At 46.3% G+C, this 26913-nt stretch overlaps 1 protein-coding gene and 1 non-coding gene across 6 annotated transcripts in view; one reads left to right on the top strand and one right to left on the bottom strand.

Annotated features, from left to right (window-relative positions):
* Positions 1-916: 916 nt before the first annotated feature.
* LOC114228626 (U6 spliceosomal RNA) lies at positions 917-1023 on the bottom strand. The gene has a single exon (XR_003614756.2). It is a non-coding gene; the product is annotated as a U6 spliceosomal RNA (small nuclear RNA).
* A 6904-nt stretch (positions 1024-7927) lies between these two features.
* Positions 7928-26913, top strand: part of DCAF1 (DDB1 and CUL4 associated factor 1) — a 58719-nt gene continuing 39733 nt past the window's right edge. For 2 of the 5 annotated variants that reach the window (XR_003614123.2, XM_008155225.3), the window contains exons 1-2: positions 7951-7966; positions 21066-21183. Coding sequence is in view for 3 of the 5 variants with exons in the window: in XM_008155225.3 (XP_008153447.1) it covers positions 21074-21183 (110 nt within the window). In the remaining 2 variants the exon portion in view is untranslated. Of the gene's footprint in view, positions 7967-21065; positions 21184-26913 lie in introns of those variants that run through there. The other 3 variants (XM_054708050.1, XM_054708049.1, XR_008554466.1) reach the window with 3 other exon arrangements.

The following is a 26913-nucleotide window of genomic DNA, read 5'->3' as shown; positions in this document are numbered from 1 at the left end:
TTTTTGTTCACAGATGACATAATCTTAAATGTAGAAAACTCTAAAGATTCCACACACCCAATAAAGTTAGAGCTAATAAATCAATTCAGTGAAGTTGCAGGATACAAAACCAACACACAAAGCTTAGTTGCGTTTCTATACACCGACAGTGAGCAATCTAAAAAGGAAATTAAGAGAATAATTTCATTTACACTGGCATCAAAAAGAATAAACTACTTAGGAATAAACTTAACCAAAGAGAAAAAATGACGTGCACACTGAGAACTAGAAAATGTTGCTAAAAGAAATGAAAAAGATACAAATGAATGGAAAGCCATCTGTGTTGATGGATTAAGATGTCAATTCTGCCCAAAGCAATATGCAGGATTGATGCAATTCCTATCAAATCCCAATAATGTTTTTGCCAAAGTATAAAAATCCCAAAATCTAAAATTCATGTGGAATCTCAAGGGACCCCAAATAGTTAAAAACAATCTTGAAAAAGAAGAACCAAGCTGGAGGATGCACACTTCCTGATTTCAAAGCTTACAATGCTACCGTAATCAAAATAGTATTGTACTGGCATAAAGATAGACATGTAAATCAATGGAACCAAACAGAGATCCCGGAAATAAACCCTCACACACATAGTCAAACGATTTTATTTTATTTTTTAATTTTTTAAAATATGGAACGCTTTGCCCTGACCGGTTTCGCTCAGTGGATAGAGCGTCGGTCCGTGGACTCGGGGGTCCCGGGTTCGATTCCGGTCAGGGGCATGTACCTTCGTTGCGGGCACATACCCAGTAGGGAGTGTGCAGGAGGCAGCTGATTGATGTTTCTCTCTCATCGATGTTTCTGACTCTATACCTCTCCCTTCCTTTCTGTAAAGAATCAATAAAATATATTTTAAAAAATAAATAAAAATAAAATAAAATAAAATATGGAACGCTTCATGAATTTGCGTGTCATCCTTGCACAGGGGCCGTGCTAATCTTCTCTGCATCCTTCCAGTTTTAGTATGTGTGCTGCCAAAGCGAGTACCATAGTCAAATGGTTTTAGACAAGGATGCTGAGATCATTCAATGGGGAAAGGACAGTCTTTTCAACAAATGGTGCTGGGATAGCCACACGTTAAAAAAAAGAAAAAAGAAAAAAGAAAAGAGCCTGGCCAGCATGGCTCAGTGATGGAGCGTTGACCTATGAAGCCAGAGGTCACAGTTCAATTCCTGGTCAGGGCACATGCCCAGGTTGTGGGCTTATCCCAGTGGGAAGTGTGCAGGAGGCAGCCAATGAATGATTCTCTCTCATCATTGATGTTTCTCTCTCTCTCCTTCTTTCTTCCTCTCTGAAATAAATAAAAAAAAATATTTTAAAAAAAGAAAAGAAACTAGACCCTTACCTTACACCATATACAAAATTAACTCAAAATGTAGCAAAGACATAAATGTGAAACTCCAAACTATAAAACTCTCAAAAGAAAACAGAGGGCAAAGTTTCATGACATTGGATTTGGCCATGGTTTCTTGGATATGACACCAAAGACACAAGCAACAAAAGAAAAACATAGACAAACCGGACTTCTTGAAAATGAAACACTGTTGTGCATCCATTGACACTACTGACAAAGTGAAATGGCAACCCACGGAATGGAAGAAATATTTGTAAATCATATATCTGATAAGGGATTAATATCTGGAATATATAAAGAACTCCCACAATTTAACAATAAAAAACTCCACAACCTGATTCAAAAATGGGCAAAGGACTTGAATAGACATTTCCCCAAAGCAGATATACAAATGGCCAATAAGCACATCAAGAGATGCTCAACATCGCTAATCACTAGGAAAATGCAAGTCAAAACCATAACGATATACTACTTCATACCCATTAGGATGGCTATCCTATGTAATCCTACGTAATAAAAGGCTAATATGCAAATCGACTGAATGGCGGAACGACCGGTCGCTATGATATGCACTGACCACCAGGGGGCAGACGCTCAATGCAGGAGTGCTGCTCAGCCAGAAGCTGGGCTCACAACTGGTGAGCGCAGCGGCTGTGGCCTCTTTGTGTGGCCTCCGCGGCAGCACTAAGGATGTCCAACTGACGGCGGGGAGCGGGCCTAAGCTGGCAATCGGACATCCCCCAAGGGCTCCCAAACTGCGAGAGGGCACAGGCCGGGCTGAGAGAACCCCCTCCAGTGCACGAACTTTGTGCACCAGGTCTTTAGTGATAAATAATAATATAAAAGAAAAACAGAAAATTACAAGTGTTAGTGAGAACATGGAGAAACTGGAACCCTTGTATGTTGCTGATGGGAATGTACACTGGTGGTTCCTCAAAAAGTTAAACAGAATTATGATGTGACCCAGCAATTTCACTCCCAGGTAGATGACCAAAAGAATTGAAACCATGGGCTCAACAGATATTTGTACACCAATGTTCATTGTAGCATTATTCCCAATGGTCAAAAGGTGAAAACACACACACATAAAACACCCCGTGTTCATCAACAAATTAATGGATAAATAAAATGTGGTATTAGCCACACAATAAAATGTGGTATTTAGCCATAAAAAGGAATGAAGTACTGATACATATGGCAACATATAGCAACATATTGAAAACAATGTTAAGGGAAAAAAGCCAGACACAAAATGTTCCAGTTGGATGATCCCACTTATATGAAATATCTGGAATAGGCAAATCCATGGAGACAGAAAGCAGGTTGGTGCTTGCCAGGGGCTGAAGGAGGTGGGCGGTGGGCATGGACAACAGAGAGTAATGGCTTCATGGTTTTATTTTGGGGTGATAAAAATGTTTTGCTTTCAACAATAAAAAATTTAAATTAAAAAAAAAATGTTTTGGCCCTAGCCGGTTTGGCTCAGTGGATAGAGCGTCAGCCTGTGGACTGAAGGGTCCCATTTTCAATTCCGGCCAAGGGCACATGCCTGAGTTATGAGCTCGATTCCCAGTCGGGGAGTGCAGGAGGTAGTTGATCAATGATTCTCTCTGATCATTCATGTTTCCATCTCTCTATCCCTCTCCCTTCCTCTTTAAAATCAATAAAAAAATATTTTTAAAAATGTCTTGCAACTAGATAGCTATGGTAGTTGCATAACATTATAAATGTACCGTGAGGTGTTCAAATGGTTAATTTTATATGAATTTTACTTCAATGTATAAAGAGAAACTAAAGCTCAGAGAGGTTGAGTTACATGAGATCTCACAGCCAGTTCCTGTAGAGCCAGAACTTAAACCCAGATCAAATAATTCAAAGATCTCTCTCTCTCTCTCTCTATCTCTCTCTCTCTCTCTCTCTCTCTTGAATCTGCTCTCAGAAAATCACCAGCATAACAGTCATTTACCTCTGAAGTAAGTAAATACCCCTACTTTCCTATGATATATATATACATAGATATACATATATACATATATATATGGGACGAGGGATGATGCCTTCCATATAGCAGGTGGTCAGTACCTGTTTTCCTGAGTGGGGGAGGAAGAATGGTCTCCACTTACAGACTCTGAGATCGAGAGAGAGAACTTGGAGTGTCTGGGAGGGGCTGTAAATCCCTCCCAGGAGTGAAGGGTTCTTTCTCAGGGAGTGGGGTGGGGGGTGGAGGGGGGCCAGCTCCTCTCACATGCTGTGTGACCTTGAGCAAATCACTTAACCTCCCTGAGGTGGGTTCTTCCTCTGCAAAATTGTAACAACCTGCTCGTAATGGTGAGAAAGAAATGGGAAAAGGGCTTAAACTCAGGAAGGCCTGAACATAGGGGCAGGTTTATTCAGCTCAGAGAAAAGGCGGCCAACATCTCTGCTATTTTAAGTCAGCTCTGCCATCTCCTCCTGGAGAACATTGTGGGCTCGGATTCCCCTCCACGTGAGCGTGAGCATGGCTGGGATTCCCCAGACTCAGCTGTACCCCTGCCATTACCTCGGTCTCAACACCTATCTCGTTCTCACCAGAGCTGGGACCTGTGACCTGTGACCTGTGACCCACTGACTCCTCCAGGTGGGACCAGGTCGGTGCATCTCAGAGGCCTCACCGGCTGGGACAGGCCTGAGCTCCGTGTGCCTGGGTTGAACGCAGTATCAGGGCTGTCCCCAACTGCCATTCGCCGTGAGGAGGTTCCGCTTCATGCTGATGACCCTGGGGATCTGTTACACCAAGATGCAAGGGACACAGCCCGGGAGGCCCTGAGGGACACCGCACACGGCACAGAAACAATTCTAATGCAGCCTTCATCCCGCGTGAGCAAGCCACCTGCAGGGGGCAGAGGAGGAAATGCTTGGTTCAGAGGCTCCAGGAGCCTAGTCTCCCCTTCAGTGTCCAGGTCTTCCCCTCCTCCCATAGCAGTCCCCCCACGTGTGGCGAAGCACTGGCTGCTGGGTAATGCAATGGTTGGACCCGTTCAGGCCCCGGGGCCACCATTCCCTGCTCTAAGTTAGTAAGATCCTCCTGCCTCAATGCCTGGCCCAAAGGTCACGTCTCCTGCGATGCCTCCCTGAACCTGAAAGCCAGGCCTTCCCTGGGCGTTCTTGGCACTTCATCTCACATACTAATTGGGCACAGGGTGTTTCGGCCCTGGAGACAGCGGTCGGCACACAACTTCCCTCTATTCCAAGAGCTTGTGTCCACGGGGGAGGCAGAGCAGTGACAGGCAGCCACACCACAGGAGGGAGCACAGGGCAAGTACGCCAAGCGTTGCAGGAGGTACCTTTGGGGTCTACCTATCCCATGTCCTCCTTTCCTGTGACCGACGGACTCTCCGATGGGACCAGGAGTGAGGCCCGGAGAGTGTGTCCCTGCCATCTGTCCCAGTGCCCTCGCTGAGGCTGATCGGCCCAGGGAGGATGCCCAATTGTAGATGGGCCAACTGGATTCTATAACTCGAGATATAAACTTGGAGTCAAATTTCAGAGACACAGAGACCTATGAGGCCAGCGCCAGAGAGCACAGCACGGGCTGAGAGCCGCAGAGAGAGGAGGGAAGGGCCCTGGCAGGTGGCTCCGATGGTTAGAGCATCAACCCATGTGCCACGGTTTCTGGCTTGGTCCCCAGCCAGGGCACATACAAGAATCAATTAATGAATGCATTAACCAGTGGGACAACAAATTTGATGTCTCTCTCTCTCTCTCTCTCTCAAAATCAATAAATAAAAATTTAAAAAAGAAAGAAAGAAGAGAAGGAAGGACTAAGATTCTTGGGGTGGATCCAAAAAGTGCCCCCTTCTCTCCTTACAATCAGTTCCTTGTTTTGCTTAAAGAATCTTTGGAGGTGGGGAGGGGTTTGACTATTATCACCATGGCGGTAACTAAGACTGGGGGGAAGGCAGGGGAGGGCAGGCAGGAGCAGGAAGGGGGTGAGGAAAGACGGAGAAGAGGGTGATGAGCAGGGGGAGCAGCAGAGGCCAAGGCAAGCGGTGGGGGCTGCACTAGCAAAATGGAAAGAAACGAGGCCAGAGGTGTGACGGGGCCTTGGAAAGCACACTGACCGTCTAACAACTTGCATTTCCAGTGCTCCCAGGAGTGGGGGCTGGAAACCAGCCCTGGGGTGAGGGGGCTCTCCAGCGGTCCAAGCAGGAGAAGCGGGTGGACTCAACTGAAGGGGGCACAGATGGAGTCAGAGCTGTTTAGGGAATGGCTGTGGGGTCCTGGTAACTGGAAGTGAGGTTAAGGGAAGGGAGGAGTCAGAGTGACACCTGCCTACTGGGGATGCCTTTAAAAAAATACATTTTTATTGATTTCAGAGAGGGAAGAGAGAGGGAGAGAGAGAAACATCCATGATGAGAGAAAATCATTCATCGGCTGCCTTTTGCACGCCCCCTACTGGGGATTGAGCCTGAAACCCGGGCATGTGCCCTAGAGGTTCCACAGAATTGGTCGGGACTTGGCCACACCCTGTCCTGCAACTCCCCACAGGGTTCCCTTTAGCTACTTGATGAAAAGATGCACAAGACGTCACTGGGGGGAAAGGATTCCATGGTAAAGTAACACTGATGCAACGTGTAGTAGACTTATGAGCGACGGGTGGGGAAACTTGCCTCAGGCCACGTCTGTCCCCAAGCACTCTGCTGGCCTAGACCAGTGGTCGGCAAACTCATTAGTCCACAGAGCCAAATATCAACAGGACAACGATTGACATTTCTTTTGAGAGCCAAATTTCTTTTTTTTTTTTACATTTTTTTTTATTGAGGTATTATGAGCCAAATTTTTTAAACTTAAACTTCTTCTAACACCACTTCTTCAAAATAGACTCGCCCAGGCCAAAAACCGACTTCTGCGCATGGGCCACGAAGTTTCAATCACACTGTACGTGCGCGCCCGCACGTGGTATTTTGTGGAAGAGCCACACTGAAGGGGCCAAAGAGCCGCATGTGGCTCACGAGCCGCAGTTTGCCGACCACTGGCCTAGACAGACCACGGAGGCCCTGGGTGTTGGCGGGGCTTGAATGAACGACCCCAAGGCCCAACCTGCAAACCTGGAGAGGCATGTGCCGCTGCCTTGGCTCAAGGATCAGAAGCCATCGAGACTCTGGTCTGTTCTTACCAGGAGAGAGTGGAGGGCTCTGGCCTGGCGGTGGGGCTCCTGGGTTGCCGGCTGCCCCACTGCTGCCTGAGCACAATCACTCAGTCCCTAGACTCTGGACCCTTGAGGGGGGCACCTGTCATCTCCACCAGGGACACGGGGTGCAGGGCCAGGCACAGAGCCGGCTCAGGAATCCTTGACTTGACTGAAAACGATGTTGTTCAATTGTTTTTTGTTAATCCTCACCCGAGGATATTTTTTCCCTTGATTTTTAGAAAGAGTGGAGGGGAGGAGGACAGAAACACTGATGTGAGACACATCAATTTGTTGCCTCCTGCAGGTGTCCCCAACTGGGGTCTGGGATCGAGGTACGTGTCCTTGACTGGACTCGAACCCAGGACCCATCATTCAGTCCGTGGGCTGACACTCTGTCCACTGAGCCAAACCAGCTAGGCTTGTTCATTTGTTTTTATTTTTAATTTTTATTTATTATATATATGTTTTAAAAATTGATTTCAGAGAGGAAGGGAGAGGAAGAGACAGAAACATCAATGATGAGAGAAAGTAGTTGATTGGCTACCTCCTGCACGCCCCACACTGTGGATTGAGCCTGCAACCTGGGCATGTGCCCTTGACCAGAATCGAACCCAGGACCCTTCAGTGCACAGGCCGACTGAGCCAAACCAGCCAGGGCTCATTTGTTTTGAAAACAAGGCTTCCATCGAGTGGCCGGCTCCCCAGCCCCACACCAGGGCGCCCTTTCACAGCAGTGGCTGACGCTAAGGTAGGCGGTGAAGCCCCTCCTCCCAGCTGCTCCCCCCCAACCCCCCCCCCCCCCCCCGCCCGCAGTGGGGAAGCCAGGGAAGCCAGCACTCCCATTTCTCACATGCCCCTTCCTACAAGCAGGCCATCAGGGCTGCGTGTCCGTGCAGTGGGATTTGGCCGCACCACGAGCTTGCCCAGGAAGTGGGCCGAGGGGGCGGTCTGGTCCCTGGTCCGGGGTCTGACCTCTCGGCCATGAAGCACTGGGCCCAGCGATGGTGGGAGCTCCTGCCCCCGCCCCCGGGTCTTGAGGGACAGGCCCCGGCCCCAGCTGTTCTCACCTCCTGGCAGTGACCAAGGCCCGAGAAACTGTCCCCATCCCCAGGTCCCCAGCAGACCCTTCGCTCCCCAGGACCTGAGCCCCTCCAGACCCCACACGGCTCCCCGGGGTCCAACGGCCACGTCTGAGGCCCCCAAGGAATTCCCACTGGTCCCTGCGTGTCCTGATCCCCGGGCAGCGGGAGGCAGCCAGCTTTGTGACTTCACAGAGGGCTGTTCTGTGATGAGTGTGGGGCTGGGGAAGTAGGAGCCGGGCAGAGGGCCTCCCGCCAGGAACATCATGTGACTTTTCATGGAGAGACACCCCCACCTCTGAGGCATGACGAGGAAGGAGCTGCCTCACGGTAAGAGCCCAGGACACCCCTCTCCCCGCCGGCCTCGGCTGCCAGGCCTCCCTGGGCGCTCCTGGCTGCCCCTGGCACTCTCTCTTCGCGGTCCAGGCGCAGTGCTACCCGGTCTGGGCAGGGGCCGCCGGTGGTGACGCCAGATGGTGGCCATGGTGGGTCTCCGACCGACCGCAGAATTGGGGGGCAGAGCAGCTTCCTCCCAGAGACGAGGCCACTCCTCTCCAGGCTTTTCTAAGCGGATGAGCTGGCCGAGGGGGAGGCTTGACGGACCCGAGTCTTCATCAGGGTCTGCGCCCCCGCTCCCCAGAGCACTCCCAAGTGGCTCAGACCAGATTCCCGAGTCCCGTGAGGAAGTCGTGTAGCTACACACAGGCATTGCCTCCAAGCCCAGGACCTCTCTCCCCAACGCGCACTCGGCTGTTTCTTCCTGGATGACATCCCATTCCAGAAACCGAGGCGAGAGAGCTGGGTGCGCTTTCTCCTGGCCTGCCCTGCACTGCCCGCCCGCCCCCTCTCACCTGGAGCAGTGCCTCTGGGAACGGCAGGGTCGCGGGAGCCAGCAGGGATGACAACTGGACCTGCCAGGGGCGGGGGCCTGGGTGGCAGAGTTTGGCCCTGGTGCTGCAGCCCCTCTCTGTGCCGGGCAGGTGCATGTGAGGGTCCGCCGGCCGCCCCTCAGGCCTCTACTTTGATTGTGACATCACCATCCTGCCAGAGAACCCCAGGGAGGGAAGTGTGCTCCGGGCAGGAGTTCCAGATACTTCCACCGGTGGCAGGGCGGCTGGCTGGCTTGGGGAGGGAGACATGTGTGGCTTGGCGTCCAAGGGGCTCTTCGGCCTTGAGTGCCGTCACCCCTGGGTGGTGGGAGCCCTTGCCGGCATGAGGAAGCCCAGGAGCAGGTGCTGTTCGCCCACCCTCTGACCCCCTCGGGCTTCAGTTCTGGGCTGGGACCCCGAGTGGACCGGCCATCCCCAAGACTGGTATCTCGGCCGCTTCCCAGTGCTCCTGAGAACATGCGCTGGGATTTTTCCGGTAAGGAGCTCACTTCTCACTCACACGAGGGAAGCCTGAGCTCTTCCAGCCCGCAGGACGGGGGGCAAAGAGAAACCAGCGGGGCGCAGGTGGTCCTGAGAAACTTCCAGGGGGCGCGCGGACCCAGAGCAATCCACTTAGCCGGGGGAGCCATCACTTAGCTGGCATCGCTGTGTGCCAGGCCGAGGCCCCCAGCTAAGCACGTTACAAGCGTGATGGCATTTGATCCCCGGAACGATGCTAGCAAGGAGGTGTCCTTGTCCCCATGGCCCAGGCAGGGAAGCGGAAGCTCGAGGGGGGAGGCAGCGAAGCTAAGGCCCCACCGCTGATAAATGGAAACACCGCTGTTGGGATGCACATCTGACAGCCCCCAAAGCTGGCCTCCCTGCTGACCCGCCTCCTGCAAACTCTCCCCGATACAGAGGAGCACCGGCATTAGGGGTAGCGGGGGAAGGGCAGAATCTGAGCCTGATCCACCCAGATCATCAGCTTTTGGGTCAGGGAGCCTGGACCACTTGGCCTGTGTAATGTTTAATGAGACCCCCCGGGAGGCAGCGCTTCTGATCTGCTTGTAACTATTTCTCAGGTGACTTAAATGAGGCCCTGGGGGCTGCAGGCGGGGAGTCCTTGGGGACTGTGGCTGAGCAAGTGGTTCCGGGGTGGGGCTGCCAAATAAAATATAAGATGGCCAGTTCCATTTTAATTTCTCATAAACAATGCTATTTAAAAATATAAGTATGTCCTAAATATTGCTCGGGGCTCTTCTGGGAGCTCCTCGCTCTGACTGGTAGGTGGGAGCTGGGGGTGGGGGGGCGCTGGGAGTCGCTGCTTCATGTCCCAGTTGCGCCTCAGACCTATCTAGGAGGTTGTGCTGTGGGAGCAGGAGACAGGGACTGCCCCTGGAGACCGAGACAGGTGTGCGCTTCCACTGTTGTCTTTTTAACTTTGTAAGAAATATATTTTTATTGATTTCAGAGAGGAAGGGAGAGGGGGAGAGAGATAGAAACATCAACGATGAGAGAGAATCATGGATCAGCTGCCTCCTGCACGCCCCCCCTACTGGGGATCGGGCCCGCAACCCAGGCATGTGCCCTGACCGGGAATTGAACCTTGACCTCCTGGTTCATAAGTCGATGCTCAACCCTGAGCCATGCCGGCCGGGCTCAAGTGTTGTGTTTGTGGAGCCTCAGTGTTCCCTCTGTAAGACGAGTGGATACGAGGATGTGGCCCTATAGGAGTGGTTGCTTTGCACACGTCTTGGACAATGGGGGTTAGTGTTCCATTTTTCTAGGAGACTGTAGGGGCTCCCAGGTGGGGTGGCGGGTGGGGAAGGGAGCACTGAGTGGATGACTGGAATTCCCTTTCAGTCCAGGCTGGCGTCCCCAGGGCCTGGCAGCCCCGAGCCTCTCCTTTGATGGCTCCTGTGACCCCAGACACTTGCAGGAGCTGTGCAGCCACCAGCAGAGTGGCAGTGGATGTGGGGCAGTTGGCCTCTCCTCCCGGCCCTAGGGAGTTGCAGGAGGAGGCACAGGGGTTGTGGTGGCACCAGGATGCGTATTGGGCTAGTGGGAGTCCTGGGTCAGGTGAGCCTGGAAGTAGGCAATGGGAGGGAAGGGGTGGTGAAAGGGTGGAGAGGGGGAAAGGACCTCCCTTGGGCCAGAGGACTTGGTGCTATTGGCTTTCCTACCCATGGGATGGCTACTCCTACCCCAGTGCATGGCCTTGCTTGGGGGTGAGGGCAGGTGGAGCACACCTGAGTCTGAAGCCCTTGGTGCTGGGGATGGTGATGGTGGTGGTACACAGGCAGGTGGAGGGTTGGAGGAACAGAGTCCAGAGATGTTTTTCCAAAGAGGTCAAGAAACCTCTTTCAAAAATAAAAAATAAAAAAAGAGGAGTATTTTTCCAATGATTTGGAAGCGATATGCCAGATCAAGCTGGCCATGTGGGCCTGGGTTTTCTGTGGCTTTGTGCTTGTGTGTACTTACATGTGAAAATGTTGGCTGTGCAATGTACAGGTGTGAATACAAGGATCTGGCATGCATGCCCGTCCTGTGAAGTGTGTTAGTGAGCATGCTTGGAATGTTTGTGCAGCCCAGAAAATCTGGGTGCTGCCCTTGACCTATCTCAGGGTGGGGTGTCTAGGAGTTCCTGCAGGTGTGTGGTTATGTGTGTGGGGGGCTGCTGGCAGGGGTCTAGGGTAGACGTTACAGAGTAGAGATTCTGGAGGGAGCAGTTTCTAGACAGGTCCTGTGTAGCTCCTGCTCTGTTTCCCCAGTCCCCTGGTTTCTCCAAAACCCTTCCCTCCCTCCCATCCCTGACTCGACCCCAGACTGGGATTCTGAAAGGGAACAGTGCCATCTGGTGGCAGGCTGAGGCTGTGCCAGGAACCGGTGAGCTGGACCCTGTGTTCCCACGAGGGCTCTGCCTTTCAGGACCCCAGCCAGTGTGGACGTCACCACTAGCAAAGGAAATCTAAGGCCTGAACACTCCATTCTTATGCACTTGGGTTTATGGCCCAGGGAAATATGGCAGGAAAGTCAGTGGAAGGAGTGCTGGTGGACAGGCCTGGGAAAGTTACAACTCCAGCCCCTGGACCCATGAACCTGGGCCCCATTCCTCTCTGCACGCAGACTTCTCACCTGTAGTGGCGGCTAACGGTATCTCTCTGCGGGGTGGTAGTGAAGGTTATATGGAAAAGTGTTGGTAGGACACCTGGCTCAGAGCTGAGCCTGCTGTAAAGTCAAAGGAAAGGATAGTGGCCACTATTGATACAGGCAAAGTTCCAGAAGCACCGAGAAGAGAGCTGTGTGTCATGGGAGGCGGAAGGGAAGCAGAGAGGAGCCACGCTGTGGCACTGCCACCCCACATCCTAGAGTTTTGTGCTTGAGCAGCTGCTCCCAGTTACACACTTACGTAAAGGAGGGAGGCCTCTTTTCTGGAAAGAAGGGAATGGGGTGCAGTGGAGAATAGAATCAAGAGACTTTCCCCCCCCCCCGCCCCCCCGCAATCCCCCCCCCCCAAAAAAAAAGAGACCCAGCAATCAGGCTAGCTTCTTTGTTGTTGTTGTTAGTGTTTTGTGTGTGTGATAAATATTTATTGATTCCACAGACTTCACTAGGCCTTGAACAGAAAGACAAAGAAAAACAGAGCCTTCTGTTTAGTGGGGGCTGTGATTTCTGATGTGCTTGTGGGAAGAATTTTCTTAGATCCTGGTATGTTAATAATGGTGCAAATGGCAGAATGGGACCAAAGCTCTGCCCAGTCACAGGGGGCGCGATAAGGTCCTGAGAAGGAAGCAAGCGTTTATACGGCTGGCTGGGAAGGACTCGAGTTCCTCCTCCTTTTTCGCTTCCGCCTTCTGAAGAAGCCAATCAGTACACGGCAGTTCGCGTGAAGCCTAAAACTACAAATCCCAGAAGTCAATACGCAGGGGCCGAGTGCGCACGCGCCAATTAAGACTGAAGGGTCCAGGCCCTAGAAGCGGAACTTCATTTCCCAGGCGGCTGCGGGGTCCGACCTGGTCCCGCCGCTCGCGCTCCCCCCCCCCGCCCCGCCTCCCCGCCTAGCGAGCCTCGCGCCAAGTTGGGGAGGCGCGCGCGCGCGCGCACGAAGCACGTAGCGCGCCAGTGACGCATAATATGTGGGCCGCTCCTGAGCCTTGGTCGCGCTGTGTGTGTGTGAGGGAGAGTGCGGGACCTGAGGCGGTGTGTGTGAACTGTGGCCGCTGGCCGGGTCGGGGGGGAGCGGCGGAGCCGCCCGGGAAGGTGAGTGGGTTGGGGAGGGAGACAGGTCTCTGCGAGGAGCGCGAGGAGATGGGGCGCGTGGCCCGGCGGGCGGGAGAGTGGGCGCCGGGCTGGGGGAGGGGCGGCACCTGCCTGGGCCGCCGGCGGGAAGGGGGCGGGCCGGGCCGCCGGGGAGGCTGGGCCCCGGGCCTGACAGGACTTTTCCTCCTCCAGGTTCTGGGCTCGGGGGCGGGGCCTCCACGTTCTCCCCCTGGTCCGCGAAAGAGGCTCCGCGAGCGTAACTCTTCGGCTCCGAGTGGAGGGGTAGGGGTGTGCCCGTCCCTACCTATAGGAGGGGCCCCCCTCATTCCCCTGGTCATCTCTTTCCTCCCAATCACACAGTCTCCGTTCCGTACGGTCTGGGGGGCTCCATCTTCCCCTCCGTACGGCGGCCCCCTTCCCACACTGTCTCCGCCTCTAGCTCCAGTCACCTGGGCGGGCTTTCCCCTCCCTCGGCCGGGAGCTCCCTCCCCCTGCACCCGCCCGGCGGGGCGGAGCCTTCCGGGCACTCCTCCCACCCCCCACCCCCTGGTGGAGGGGGGCGGTGGGCCGAGTTGTGCAGGTCGGGCGGCGGGAGCCAGACCTCGGAATGCGGGCCACGCTGCCCGGGAACCCGTTTCCGTGGGTTACAGTCGTTTCCACCCGGGGTGTCACAGGCGCTTGCTGAATGCCGTCTTCTCGTCCTAGACGGCTTCCTCCTTTGGTCGCTGTGTTCGCACGCGGGCTTCGCATTTGTTGAAGCAGTTCTGCAGCCTCAGTGGTAGCTCCGAGTCCCCAAGGACTGGCCCCTGTCCACATCACGCTGTTTTCCCCTCCTCTGCTTTTAGTGAAGTCTTTTAATTAGTCTGCAAGTTTTAATTACGCCAGCAGCATCTTTCTGTTCTGAACGCTTTGTTCATGTAGAGGGAGAGGTTCATGGACAGTGTCGTCCTGTAATTTTCTGGTTTACTGGAGTTGACCTTTGTGGTTTATATAAGCTTGTATGTTTAGGCTCTTTAGGAATCGATTTGCTTGAAGCTGTCAAGATTCGGGTTTTCCATGTTTGGATGTTGAGCTAAAAGAGACTTGGGGTGGTGAACACACAATACGATATGCAGATGATACCTTATAGAATTGTACACCTGAAACCAAACCTGTGTACTTTTATTAACAACGTCACCCCAATAAATATAATAAAAAAATTTTAAAAGGAGCTAATAGAATGTGGGGAATATGTAGGAAATCATTTAAAAAAATTTTTTTTCTGATTTTCTCTTCCCTATTTTATTTTATTTTTTTTTAAATATATCTTTATTGATTTCAGAGAGGAAGGGAGAGGGATAGAGGGTTAGAAACATTGATGAGAGAGAAACATCAATCAGCTGCCTTCCGCACCCCCCCCCCCCCCCCCACTGGGGATGTGCCCACAACCAAGTTACATGCCCTTGACCAGAATCGAACCTGGGACCCTTCAGTCCACAGGCTGACGCTCTATCCACTGAGCCAAACCAGCCAGGGCAGGAAATCCTTTTATGCTCAGAATCTCTCAAACAGTGGCAGAGCACAGTGTTTTACTGTTCCACCTATTCTTCAGTTGTTAAGTTTAATAGAGGAGGAATCTGGTGGGATGAACCACATGTTAGCTTAGCTTGAAGTGATTGAAGTTGGTTTATTATTAATTTTCTTACTTTTTTTTTTAAAGGAGATGGTCATGGACAAGTAATAGAAAATTGTTATAGTGATTTCATGTTTCATACTAATTATTGCGTAAATTTTACCTGAAGCTCCAAACTTTGATTTTTTCCTCTCTCTCTCTTTTTTTAAATAGAGAAGAACGCTTTCAAATGTTTGTTTCAGGTTTGTAACCTTATGGGGTCTTTTCTTAAGGTGGACCTTATTTTAGGCTTTGGGCAGTTTTGCGACTAGGCCATTTAGAATATTAGAATAGGAGAGATTTTATGGTTCATTAAAAAGTTACAAAATAGCCCTGGCTGATGTTTCTCAGTGGTTGGAGCATCTGCCTGTGCAGGAAGGGTCTTGGGTTCTATTCCCCTGCTAGGCCATGTACCTGGGTTGCAGGTTTAATTCCTGACCCAGGTGCGGGGCGCGTGTGGGAGGCAACCAATCCACGTCTCTCTTTTCCCCTCCTTCCCTCCTCCCCTCCTCTCCTCCCCTCCTCCCCTCCTCCCTTCCTCCCCTCCCCTCCTCTCTCTCATTAACAAAAACAGAAAGAAGTTACAAATTACTTGAAAAATGGTACAGCTAGGGTATTAATGTATGATGAAAAATCTTTCTCCTACCTTTATTCTTTGTCAGTTACCTGCCACAAAAGTAATAGCTATTCTCCTTTTCTTGTGTATTCTTCCAGGGATATTTTATTTTAGGGATACACACACTCTTTGCTTTTCTCACTAGACAATATATTTGAGAATTGGTCCAAATTAGGAAAGAAAATACTTCTTAATTTTTTCCAACTTTTTATTGTGAAAAATTTCAAACATTAAAAAGCTGAAAGAATAGTAAAATGAACACTTGTTTATCCATCCAGATTCAGTATTTTGCCATATTTTCTCTACATATGGGTCTGGTGTATATTTATTTTGTGAAACTATTTGAAAATGACTTGCAGACATACTACCCCTAAATACTTTGGCAGCCATCCTTTAAGGATAAGGACATTCTACATATTTTTGTAGGACTTTATATTATTCTTTGGATGGACAATATTATCACTTAACCCTCACAACAATACTTTCCATTTTATAGATATGGAAATTGAGACCTGGAGAAAAATAACTTTATCAGGATCTCACAATTAGGTCTGTAGAGTTGGGATTGGATGCTTGAAATCCTTTTTTACCAAGTAACAATTGATTAGTTTTGAGGACCTCTCAGCCCATTTCATCATCTGTAAAAGAGGGGAGCGTGGTGTGAAGATTTAGGAAATCATAAGTGAATTACTTAGCTAAATGTCTGCTCCATACTGATATTCAGCAGTTGGTAACTATTGTGTCACTATTGGACAGGCCATAAATTCTATACCACTTAAAGAACTCAATTTAAAACATGGTGAATTGAGAATAAAAAGAAAAAATCAAAGAAGAAAACAAAACAGAACATGGTGAATTGAATAAGGTACCTTGCACTGTCTTGTGCTTAACAAGATGGGTAAATATATATATATATATGTATATATATATATATATATTTTTTAATAGAAAGAGTGGAAGGGAGGGGGAGAGACAGAGAGAGAAACATTGATGTGAGAGAGACATTGGCTGGTTGCCTCCCACACGCACCCTGACCAGGGCCAGGGATCAAGCCTGCAAGTTGACTGGAATTGAACCCGGGACCCTTCAGTCCGCAGGCCAATGCTCTATCCGCTAAACCAAACCAGCACAAGCATGTCAGACTCACTGCCAGCCACGAGTTTGACATGCTTGGGCTGGGGCTTCTATATATATATAGGCTAAGTGACCAACTGTCCATCTGTCTGATCATCCATCCCACTGACCGGCCAGTACATATGACGCACACTGGCAATTTAAAAATGTTGACTCGCGCATGCACGATGCATATAAAGTTCTCGCTGGCGCCAATTGCATGTGTGTGCATGAATCCCTGCACTGGGCCACTAGTATAATATATTTTGTATTATTAGTCTTTCATTGATAGTAAAATGAATTGTTGATGTTGTTACTTTAATCTATTATCCTATCTAATGAGGGAATATGCAAATTGACTGTCACACCATCACAAAGATGACGGCGCCCACAGCGGAGGCGGGGTTTCTGTGACACAAGATGGCTGCACCCACAGTGGAGGCTGAGTTCCCGTAACGAGTCTTAACGAGCAATTGAGGGACCTGAGGCTGCATGGCGCTGAGCTGGGGCAGGGGACCTGAGGCTGTGCCCCCTGCCAGTGGGGCTTGACAAGGGACCTTAGTCCACACACCTCTCCCACCCCCCAGTGCTGGGCCGGGGGACCTGAGGCTGCGCCCCCCACCCCGGCGCGGCTTGACAGGGGACCTCAAGGGGAGCCCCCCAACCCAGTGCTGGCCTGGGGTACCTCAGGCTGCGTCCCCCAACCCAGCGCTGGGGGACCTGAGGCTGCGCCCCCCTGCCCGGCGGGGCTGGACAAGGGTGGGGCCGGCTGGGTCTGGGTCTCGCACGATTTTGAGGCACCACGGGTGGGGGGGGACTTGACTCAGGGTCCTGTGGCGCGCCCCAGACTCTGACAGGAGGAAGATTTTCGTATGCATCTTACTAATTTTCTTTCATCTCTGACACGTCTACTATAGAGAAAGGGCAAATAGCAATATAAAAATATTTCCTCTAATTAATCCCCTTTTAATGTGCATGAATTTCGTACACCGGGCCACTAATAAGTTTATAATTTCCCTGGGCAAGTGGTTATTTCCAAAGTTAGAACTATTCTCAGTCATAATTAATCAGAAGTTTGAAAATGATACCAGAAGTATGTGTTTAAATTAAACTCTACAATTTTAGTATTTTAATGCTCTTGAGTTGACCTTTATTAGAGGTAGTATTTTTTTTAAACTTTGCCTTTATGTGCTCATTAGGCTGATTGCTTGTTTTCCAAAAGGTATTCCCTTATAGAACTTTTTTCCATTAAAAAGATTATAAAATTCATATACCATAAATCAACCATTACCAATTTTAAAGTGCATATAATTCAGTGACATTTAGTATATTGAGTGTTGCGCAGCCATCACCTCTTTTAGTTTCAAGATATTTTCATCATTCCCCAAAGAAACTCTATATATACACATTAAGGAGTCATTTCCTATTTCCTCCATCCCCAACCTCCTGGCAACCACTAGGCAACTTTCTGTAGATGGAGTTACCTGTTCTGAATATTTCATATAAATAGAATCATACAGTATGTGACCTTTTGTGTCTGGCGTCTTTCATTTAGCGTATTGTTTTCAAGATTCATCCATAGCTATAACATGTATCAGTACTACATTCCTTTCTGTGGCTGAATAATAGTGAATTTTATGGATATAACCACATTTTGTTTATCCATTCACTCATTGATGCACATCTGCAGTTGGTTCCACCTTTTTGCTAGTGTGAATATGCTGCTTTGAACATTTGTGTACAATGATTTGAATATCTATTTTCAATTTGTTTGGGTATATGCATTGGAGAGGAATTGCTGGCTCATATGGTAATTCTATGTTTAACATTTGCTTAATTTTTATTTTTAAAATTTATTTTATTTTAGCGAGAGAGGAAGGAAGAGAGCGGAGAGAGACACAGAGAGAGCAAGAAACATTGATTTGTTGTGCCCTGACAGGGAAATTTTTTTTTTAAGTGAAGTAACTTAAAAAAAAAATCTTTTATTTTATTATATTTTACTATGTTTTATTTTATTTCAGAGAGGGAGAGAGGGGTAGAAACATCAATGATGAGAAGGAATCATTGATGGCTGCCTCCTGCACGCCCCCTACTGGGGACCGAGCCCCAAACCGGGCATGTCCCCTGATCGGAATCGAATCCGGGACCATTTAGTCCACGGCCTGACGCTCTATCCACTGAGCCAAACTGGCTAGGGCCCGACTGAGAATTAAACCATGATCTTCTGGTTCAAAGGTCGACACTCAAAACACTGAGCCATGTTGGCCGGGCTGAAAGTGTTTTATTTATTTCATATTTGTATTGTTTACTACTAATATATGGCAATACAACTAATTTTTGTGTATTGACATTGTACCCTGTAGCTGTGCTTTGCTGATTTGCTTGCTTAATAGTTTTTTGGTGGATTCTTTTAGGATTTTCTATATATAGGATGATATAATTTGTGAATAAAGATAATTTTACTTTTTCTTTTCTTGGATGCCTTTTATTGCTTTTTCTTGAATTGCTCTGGCTAGAACTCCAGTACAATGTTTAATATGTGGTGCAAGTGGGCATTCTTGTCTTGTTTCTGATTTTAGAGGGAGAGCTTTCAGTGTTTCAGCATTGAGTATAATGCTAGCTGTGGGTTTTAAAATGCCCTCTTCTGCTCCCAGTTTATTGTTTGTTTGTTGGTGGTTTGTTTTGTTTTTTATCACAAAAGGGTGTTGGATTTTGCCTAGTGCTTTTTCTGTATCAATCAAATGATCATTTTTTCCTCCTTCATTCTGTTTGTGTATTATATTATACACATTATATATATTATAATGTGTGTGTATTATATTAATTAGTTTTCATATGTAGAGTCACCCTTGCAATTATGGAAGAAATCCCACTTGGTTATGGTATATAATCCTCTTTATATGCTGCTGTATTCAGTTTGCTAATATTTTGTTGAGGATTTTTGCATTTATTTTCATAAAATATATTGGTCTTTAGTTTTCTTGTGATGTTTTATGTTTTTTGGTATGGGGCGATGCTGGCTTTGTGGAATAAATTAGGAAAAAATGGTGGCTCCTGTTCTGTTTTTTGGAAAGGATTTAAGGATTGATGTTATTCTGTAAATGTTTGGTTAAATTTTTGGTTCACCCAACCCCCTTGGCAAATACTTCTCAAGATTGTTAAGGTCATGAAAAACAAGGCAAGACTCAAAACTGACAGACCAGAGGACACTAGGGAAACGACAGCTCAGTGCCAGTGTAGTGCACTGGGGAGATCTTGGAACAAAAAATGGACATGAATGGAAAACTGGAGAAATATGAATCATGTCTGGAGTGTAGTTAGTAGCAATGTACCAATGTTGGGTTTCTTAATTTTTGACATTGTACCACTATAAGGTAGGATGGTAACATTAGAGGAAACCGAACTGCGTGAGGAGTATGTAGGAGTTCTATCTTTGCAACTTTTTTGTAAAGGTAAAATTCCAAGAAATTTATTTTTAAAAATGCATGTATAGTTAGTAATTACAGTAAAAAATACAACTGGGGTTTTCTTAAGGTCAGAACTCTTTATTTGTCGGTCATACCTGTGGTATTTCCTTTTGTAACTTTTAATTTAATCTTTTTGTTTTTGGAAATATTTGTTCTTTGGAATTATGAGTAACCCAGATGACATGAATCACTACTACTAGAACTGTCTCTACATTATTAAAATGCAAATGTTTACCTTTTAGATACTTTTACATACTTCTTTTGGCCTTGTGGTGGATATCTTTAGAAAAGTGAACAGTAATCCTAGATCAGCTAGTAATCCCTTTCTGGTGTGAAACTTTTTAAAATGGTTGCTATTTCAGTGAAAATAATACATTTTGCATGGCAGGAGCTGACATTTTGAACCTAAAACTACCTTGGCCAATAAGTGGATCTATAAACCATCTAAACATTTGGGTCTCATTCCCATTTGGAGCCTCTTGTAAACCTCTCTTCCCAGTGTAGGTATGTCTCATGCAGCTTCTCCAAGGCCTGTCTCAGCTCCTTGTCCTTGTATAACCCCCTGGCTGACCACTCAACCCAGCAACCTCCTTCCAGGAAATGGCCTGTGAGAGAGGTTAGGAAGCCTGAAGGACAAACGGGCTTATAATACTCCTTTCCAGCTTTCATGTTGGTAATGATACCCACTTTGTTAAGACTTAAACAGGGACATGTTTATTTTTCATAGAACTTTCCTCCGAAGACTTATAAAAGAGCAAAACATTTTGGGGAGTTGCTTTTGCTACATTTTGTATTTTATTATTTTTATTTATATTTATTTAAATATATTTTTATTGATTTCAGAGAGGAAAGGGGAGAGAGAGAGAGAGAAACATCAATGATGAGAATCATCGATTGACTGCCTCCTGCACGCCCCCTACTGAGGTTCGAGCCTGCAACCTGGGCATGTGCCCTTGACCGGAATCGAACCTAGGACCCTTCAGTCTTCAGGCTAATGCTCTATCCACTGAGCCAAACCAGCTAGGGCTACATTTTGTATTTTAAAAATGTGGTCTCAAAGTTTTGGAGCTCAGCTGTCCAGACCTGGGATCATTTATGTATACACACTTTAAGGGGTGAAAGGGGCCATAGCTTTTGTCTGATTCTCAAGGAGTTTCCTGATCCTAGAAAGTTTAAGAATCATGATTTCAGTCCGTTTCTCTATCTGATTTGACGTTGAGTGAACTGAAGCTGAGAGAGGTGACGACTTGCTCATCATGACTTGAGTGATTATCCAGGCTCCCAATCCCACATTTCTCACTGGATCACAATTAAAAATTTTCTAAAGAGTTAACATTTTCATGCTTTTAATTATTTCCTATGCTTGTTTCTTCCTTTTCTTTTCCCTCACTTTCCTTTTTGTGGGAAGTATGTCAGGTTTATTTGTCTTTATTATTATTTTTTGCTTCCTTAGGCCAAGCCATGACTACGGTAGCAGTACATGTGGACTCTAAAGCTGAGCTCACCACCCTGCTGGAGCAGTGGGAGAAGGAACATGGCAGTGGGCAGGACATGGTACCTATTCTTACCAGGTATGAACAATTAGTTTTTTATTGTTTTTATTTTATTGATTTTTTATAGAGAGGAAGGGAGAGGGATAGAGAGAAACATCTATGAGAGAAAACATCGATCAGCTGCCTCCCGCACACCTCCTACTGGGGATGTTCCTGCAACCAGGGCACATGCCCCTGACCGGAATTGAACCTGGGACCCTTCAGTCCGCAGGCCAACGCTCTATCCACTGAGCCGAACCGGTTAGGGCGAACAATTAATTTTTTAAAAAATTACTTTTTAAAGAAGGAAAACTTGTAGAATAGTATAATTAATTTTAGATACTGTACCACTATAAGGAGAGATAGGAACATTTCACCTTAACTGTGAATTCTGAATCCATTTATTTCCCTTTTAAAACTAGTCTTTATCTCCCTACTTCTTGAAGCTCTTTACATTCCTTTTTTTTAAATTTAATTAAAAAATTTATCTTTATTGTTGAAAGTATTACAGATGTCCCCCCCTTTTTTCCATTGACCCCCTCCACTCCACACCCGCCCCTTCCACACCTCCACCACACTATTGTCTGTGTCCATAGGTTATGCATATATGCATATAAATTCTTTGGTTAATCTCTCCCCCCTCCCATCCCTCCTTAAGTTTCTTACCTTTCCTCTCAGGCCTTTTATTCTCATTCTCCTCTGTAAGTTCTTCTGCCTGTGTTTTTTTTTCTCTCCTGTTAATCGATTTCAGAAAGGAAGGGAGAGGGAGAGAGAGGGAGGGAGAGAGAAACATCAATGATGAGTGAGAATCACTGATCGGCTGCCTCCTGCACGCACCCTACTGGGGATTGAACCTCCTGGTTCATAAGTTGACGCTCAACCACTGAGCCATGCCAGCCGGGCCTCTTCTGCCTGTGTTTTAAGTCCGGGGCTTTGTTTGTGGTTTTCTTTTCCATTCACGTAAGGAATGGAAGTATGTGGGAAGTATGTCAGGTTTATTTGTCTTTATTATTATTTTTTGTTTTTATTTTATTGATTTTTTATAGAGAGGAAGGGAGAGGGATAGAGAGAAACATCTATGAGAGAAAACATCGATCAGCTGCCTCCCGCACACCTCCTACTGGGGATGTTCCTGCAACCAGGGCACATGCCCCTGACCGAAATTGAACCTGGGACCCTTCAGTCCGCAGGCCAACGCTCTGTCCACTGAGCCGAACCGGTTAGGGCGAACAATTAATTTTTTAAAAAATTACTTTTTAAAGAAGGAAAACTTGTAGAATAGTATAATTTTAGATACTGTACCACTATAAGGAGAGATAGGAACATTTCACCTTAACTGTGAATTCTGAATCCATTTATTTCCCTTTTAAAACTAGTCTTTATCTCCCTACTTCTTGAAGCTCTTTACATTCCTTTTTTTTAAATTTAATTAAAAAATTTATCTAAAGTTTAAACAGATAAATGCATTTGTTCATAACTGCTCTGATACATGGGGAACATGTGAAAGTACATTTTTTTTTTTTAAGGATAGTTGTTGACTGGTGGAAAGGGGGTTTAATTTGTAGATGCATTGGAGATTAAGAACTAATCACAAGATACTTGAAATGCAGTCACAGTGAATTAAAGGATCTAAGTATTGTGCAGTTAATATGTGGATTATTGATGTAACTGAAAGAAGGAGAGAATCATAAATGGGGATCATGTTAGCAGTGGATTCCCTTAATTGCTCTAAAAATTTTATTCTACCGAGATAGTTTCATCTCCGTCCATGATTTAAAACATTATTCCTATGTTAGCTTTCAAATCTCTATTTTTACTTCAGACCCCTCTTTTTTAAATTTCATATACATTTCTCAGCTGTTCGTTTCACACATCTTTACCTGTCTATTGCACAGACATCTAAAACATACCATGTCCAAAGTAGAGCTTATAGTCTTCATCCTTCCTCCCTCCTGTTCACAGCTTATTCCATGCCTTGGTGCAAATGGTTTTAAACTAAAAAACTGAAAACCATCCTCTTTAGTGTATTCCTCTACCAGCACAATTGAGTCATCACGCTCTGAGGATTCTGCTTCCTCCTCTTCACCATCCCATCACTGCTTTCTTCATTAGGTATCAGTTGGTTCTTGCTTGGCCCGTTAGGCAGTGTGTATTATCCCTTTGTCTCCAGTTTACCCTCTTCGAATACATCCTCCCCTTTGCTGAAAGATTCATCTTTCCATACTCAAATCTGATTGTCATATCTCTGTTCCTGACTCTTCCCTGGTTCCTGTTTTCCTATAGAATAAAATATAAGCATCTTATTTTTATTTTCTAAATTGATTTCAGAGAGAGGGGGGGGGGAGTAAAGGGGAAGAGAGAGAGAGAAACATTGATTTGTTGTTCCACTTATTTATGCAGTCATTGGTTGATTCTTACATGTGCTCTACCAGAGATCAAAGCTGCAACCTTGGCATATTGGGACGACGCTCTAACCCAGGGGTCCTCAAACTTTTTAAACGGGGCCAGTTCACTGTCCCTCAGACCGCTGTAGGGCCGGACTATAGTTTAAAAAAAACTATGAACAAATTCCTATGCACACTGCACAGATCTTATTTTGAAGTAAAAAAACAAAACGGCAAAAACACCCGCATGTGGCCCTCGGACTGTAGTTTGAGGACGCCTGCTCTAACCAATTGACCTAACGGCCAGGGCTAAAATGTAAACTTTTTAGAGTGGCTTATGAGGCCACTTATGTTTGGCCCCACCTCCTTTTTCTGCCTCAGAGCGTTAGTTTCCTTAGTTCCTTCAGTAAGGAGCAGTACCATATTTTCTAATGTCTGGTGTATCGGGACTACGCTCTAATCAACTGAGCCACCTGGCCAGGGCCAATGATCTATTTTTTAGGGATAAAGAAAACTGATCTTATGAAAGTTTAAACAGATAAATGCATTTGTTCATAACTGCTCTGATACATGGGGAACATGTGAAAGTACATTTTTTTTTTTTTAAGGATAGTTGTTGACTGGTGGAAAGGGGGTTTAATTTGTAGATGCATTGGAGATTAAGAACTAATCACAAGATACTTGAAATGCAGCCACAGTGAATTAAAGGATCTAAGTATTGTGCAGTTAATATGTGGATTATTGATGTAACTGAAAGAAGGAGAGAATCATAAATGGGGATCATGTTAGCAGTGGATTCCCTTAATTGCTCTAAAAATTTTATCAAACACATGTACTCAAAAAAATACTCAAATGTTTTATTTTCAAGGCTATTTCACGTTTATCGTTATTGACCATCGTTGTCACTATGCTAAGTTATTCAGCAATGCAAAACCTAAAATAGAGGGTCCTGTCTTCAAGGTGCTAACTTCTGGGAAGCAACTAGTGGATAAGAAACAATGCAGAGTAGTACAAAATAAGTGCTAAATCTGGCACTTACTTTCGTAAATATTGAAAGTATTGAAAGTATTGTTCATAAATATAGTTGAGGTTATGAGAATGGAAAGAACTTGAATGAGTCAGCTTCTTTTATTCACTCAACAAATATTTGAAGACCTTTTGTGTGTCAGAACTCAATGAGACACTTCTCTGAATCTCAACTTCCTCATTTTGTTACTAAAAGTATCACAGAGTTACATTGTTAAAAGAAAGCCACCCTCAGAGCTACTTGGGAAAGCCTGCATAGGCAGACAGTGGAAATCTAAGGTTAGAATCCTGGTTTTAACTCCAATTCCAGTGGGCTTTCCAGTACAAGATGAGGTAAAGTTTCCTTGGAAAAGGGATTTGAAAGATAGTAGAATATAGTTTGATGAAAAGCAGAGAAATAGGTTTTCTAGAAAATGTGAAAAAGGTGACTGAAAAAGGCATTGAGGAGAGAAGGGACTGGGGCATATTTTGTAGCAGAGAGGAAATGGGCCCCACCAGAGTGGAGGGTGAATAGAAGGCTGGAATGGAAAATTGTATGGAGTAAAATCCTAAAAAGATCTTCAAGGTTAGAGGGGAGTTTAAGGACAGTAGGATGAATTCAGAAGTATAGTTTATTTTAGATAGGGGCACCTTCCACCACCCTCCAAATTGTGGGTCTGTTAGTTCACTGGATATTTCTTGAAGTCCCTTCCTGTTTTTTTCACCCGCTCCTCAACTGGCTGCGGGTTTGGGTATTTGGTATATTCCATGGGAAGCAAATGAGCCCTGGCTGTGTAGATTGGTTGGTTAGAGTGTTGTCCAGGTACGCCAAGGTTGCCGGTTCTATTCCAGGTCAGGCCACATACAGAAGCAACCAACGAATGCATCAACAAGTGGAACAAATCGATGTTCCCTCCCTCCCCCGCTCACCCCCCCCCCCCCCGCCCCGTCCTCTCTTTAAAATCAATACATAAAATTTTTTTTTTTAAAAGGAAGAAGCAGGAAATGAATTACAGGCCTACTTAATCTTTTATTGACCACTACTTTTTAATGCTCTTTTGGCAGTTTTCCTAAGAAAAATGTACCGCTGTTTATAACTTTAATTGATTTTATTATTTATGTTATTTTATTTATTATATCAAGCCTTTGACTTGATTCTGTAAAAAAGGCCTGGCATTGGGCCAAGCTGTGTGAGCTTAATCCGCATTATTGAAATATAATTTATATATTGTAAAGTACTTTGCTTGATGGATTTTTTTACTTGTAAAACCATCACCCAGATCAAGTTATAGAATTTGCATAGCACCTCCAGAAGGCTCCCTCCTGCCCTATGCCAGTCAGTATCTACCTTAAGTTATTTTCTGTTTGTTTTTGATTCTCATTTTTAATAGTAACAACACCTAAATAGCTCTCACATATCAGGCTTTGTTCTAAGCAGAGTACATATATTAACTTAACCCTCCAGGAACAGGTGCTGTTACCCTCATTTTACAGAGGAGGCACAGACAGGTTAAGTAATTGGACACACAGTGAATGGAAGGTTTGAACCCTGGCAATCTGGTTCCAAATCCTTGTTTTTAATTTCTGCCGTGCTATATTGCTTAGTTTCCACTGGAGAGTCTAGTAGGTCTTAGGTAATTTTACATATATTTTGTGTAATTTCCTTTTGTGGCAAAGATAATTTTCAGTTTAGAGGGAAAGGTAGAAAAAGTAGAAATAATTCTGAGGCTTGATGGGGAAAAATATACTAGAGTGGGTAAGAATTTTTGCAGGGAGCTTAACCCTAAGACTAGGAAGTACGGTTTTATGGAAATGAAACATAAAGGAGAGTTTGAGTTAGGACAGCATCTGGATATTGGAGGGTGGGACAACCTTGTATTTGATTGTCATTATAGTAGATGACAATGTCAGTCTTACTGAGGGTTCTCTTGCCTTAGCCCGTTTGGTTCAGTGTATAGAGTATCATCGGCCTACAGACTGGAGGGTCCCGGGTTTGATTCCGGTCAAGGGCACATGCCCAGGTTGCGGGCTGGATCCCCAGTAAGGGGCGTGCAGGAGGCAGCCAATCAATGATTCTCTCTCTCGCTCCCTCTCCGAAATCAATAAAAATATGTATTTTTAAAAAGTGATTTTTGTTTCAAAAAGAATGCATGAATACAAAGGGACTCTCTCTTTCGCTCACTCTTGCTTTCTCTCTCTCTCTCTCTCTCTCTCTCTCTCTCTCTCTCTCTCTCTCTCTCGCTCTCAAATCGATATAAGATAAAAAAACACACACATATTCTGTGAAAGTAGCCAGATATAAAAAGAGTGTATGGATTCTGTTTATATGAAACTGTGGAATAGGCAAAACTAACCTATAGTAAGAGAGAGAAGATGAGTG

Source organism: Eptesicus fuscus, chromosome 18 (assembly GCF_027574615.1).
Source record: "Eptesicus fuscus isolate TK198812 chromosome 18, DD_ASM_mEF_20220401, whole genome shotgun sequence".
Taxonomy (NCBI): domain Eukaryota; kingdom Metazoa; phylum Chordata; class Mammalia; order Chiroptera; family Vespertilionidae; genus Eptesicus; species Eptesicus fuscus.
Note: the sequence above shows the minus strand (reverse complement) of the source record. Positions and strands in the feature narration are given on the sequence as shown.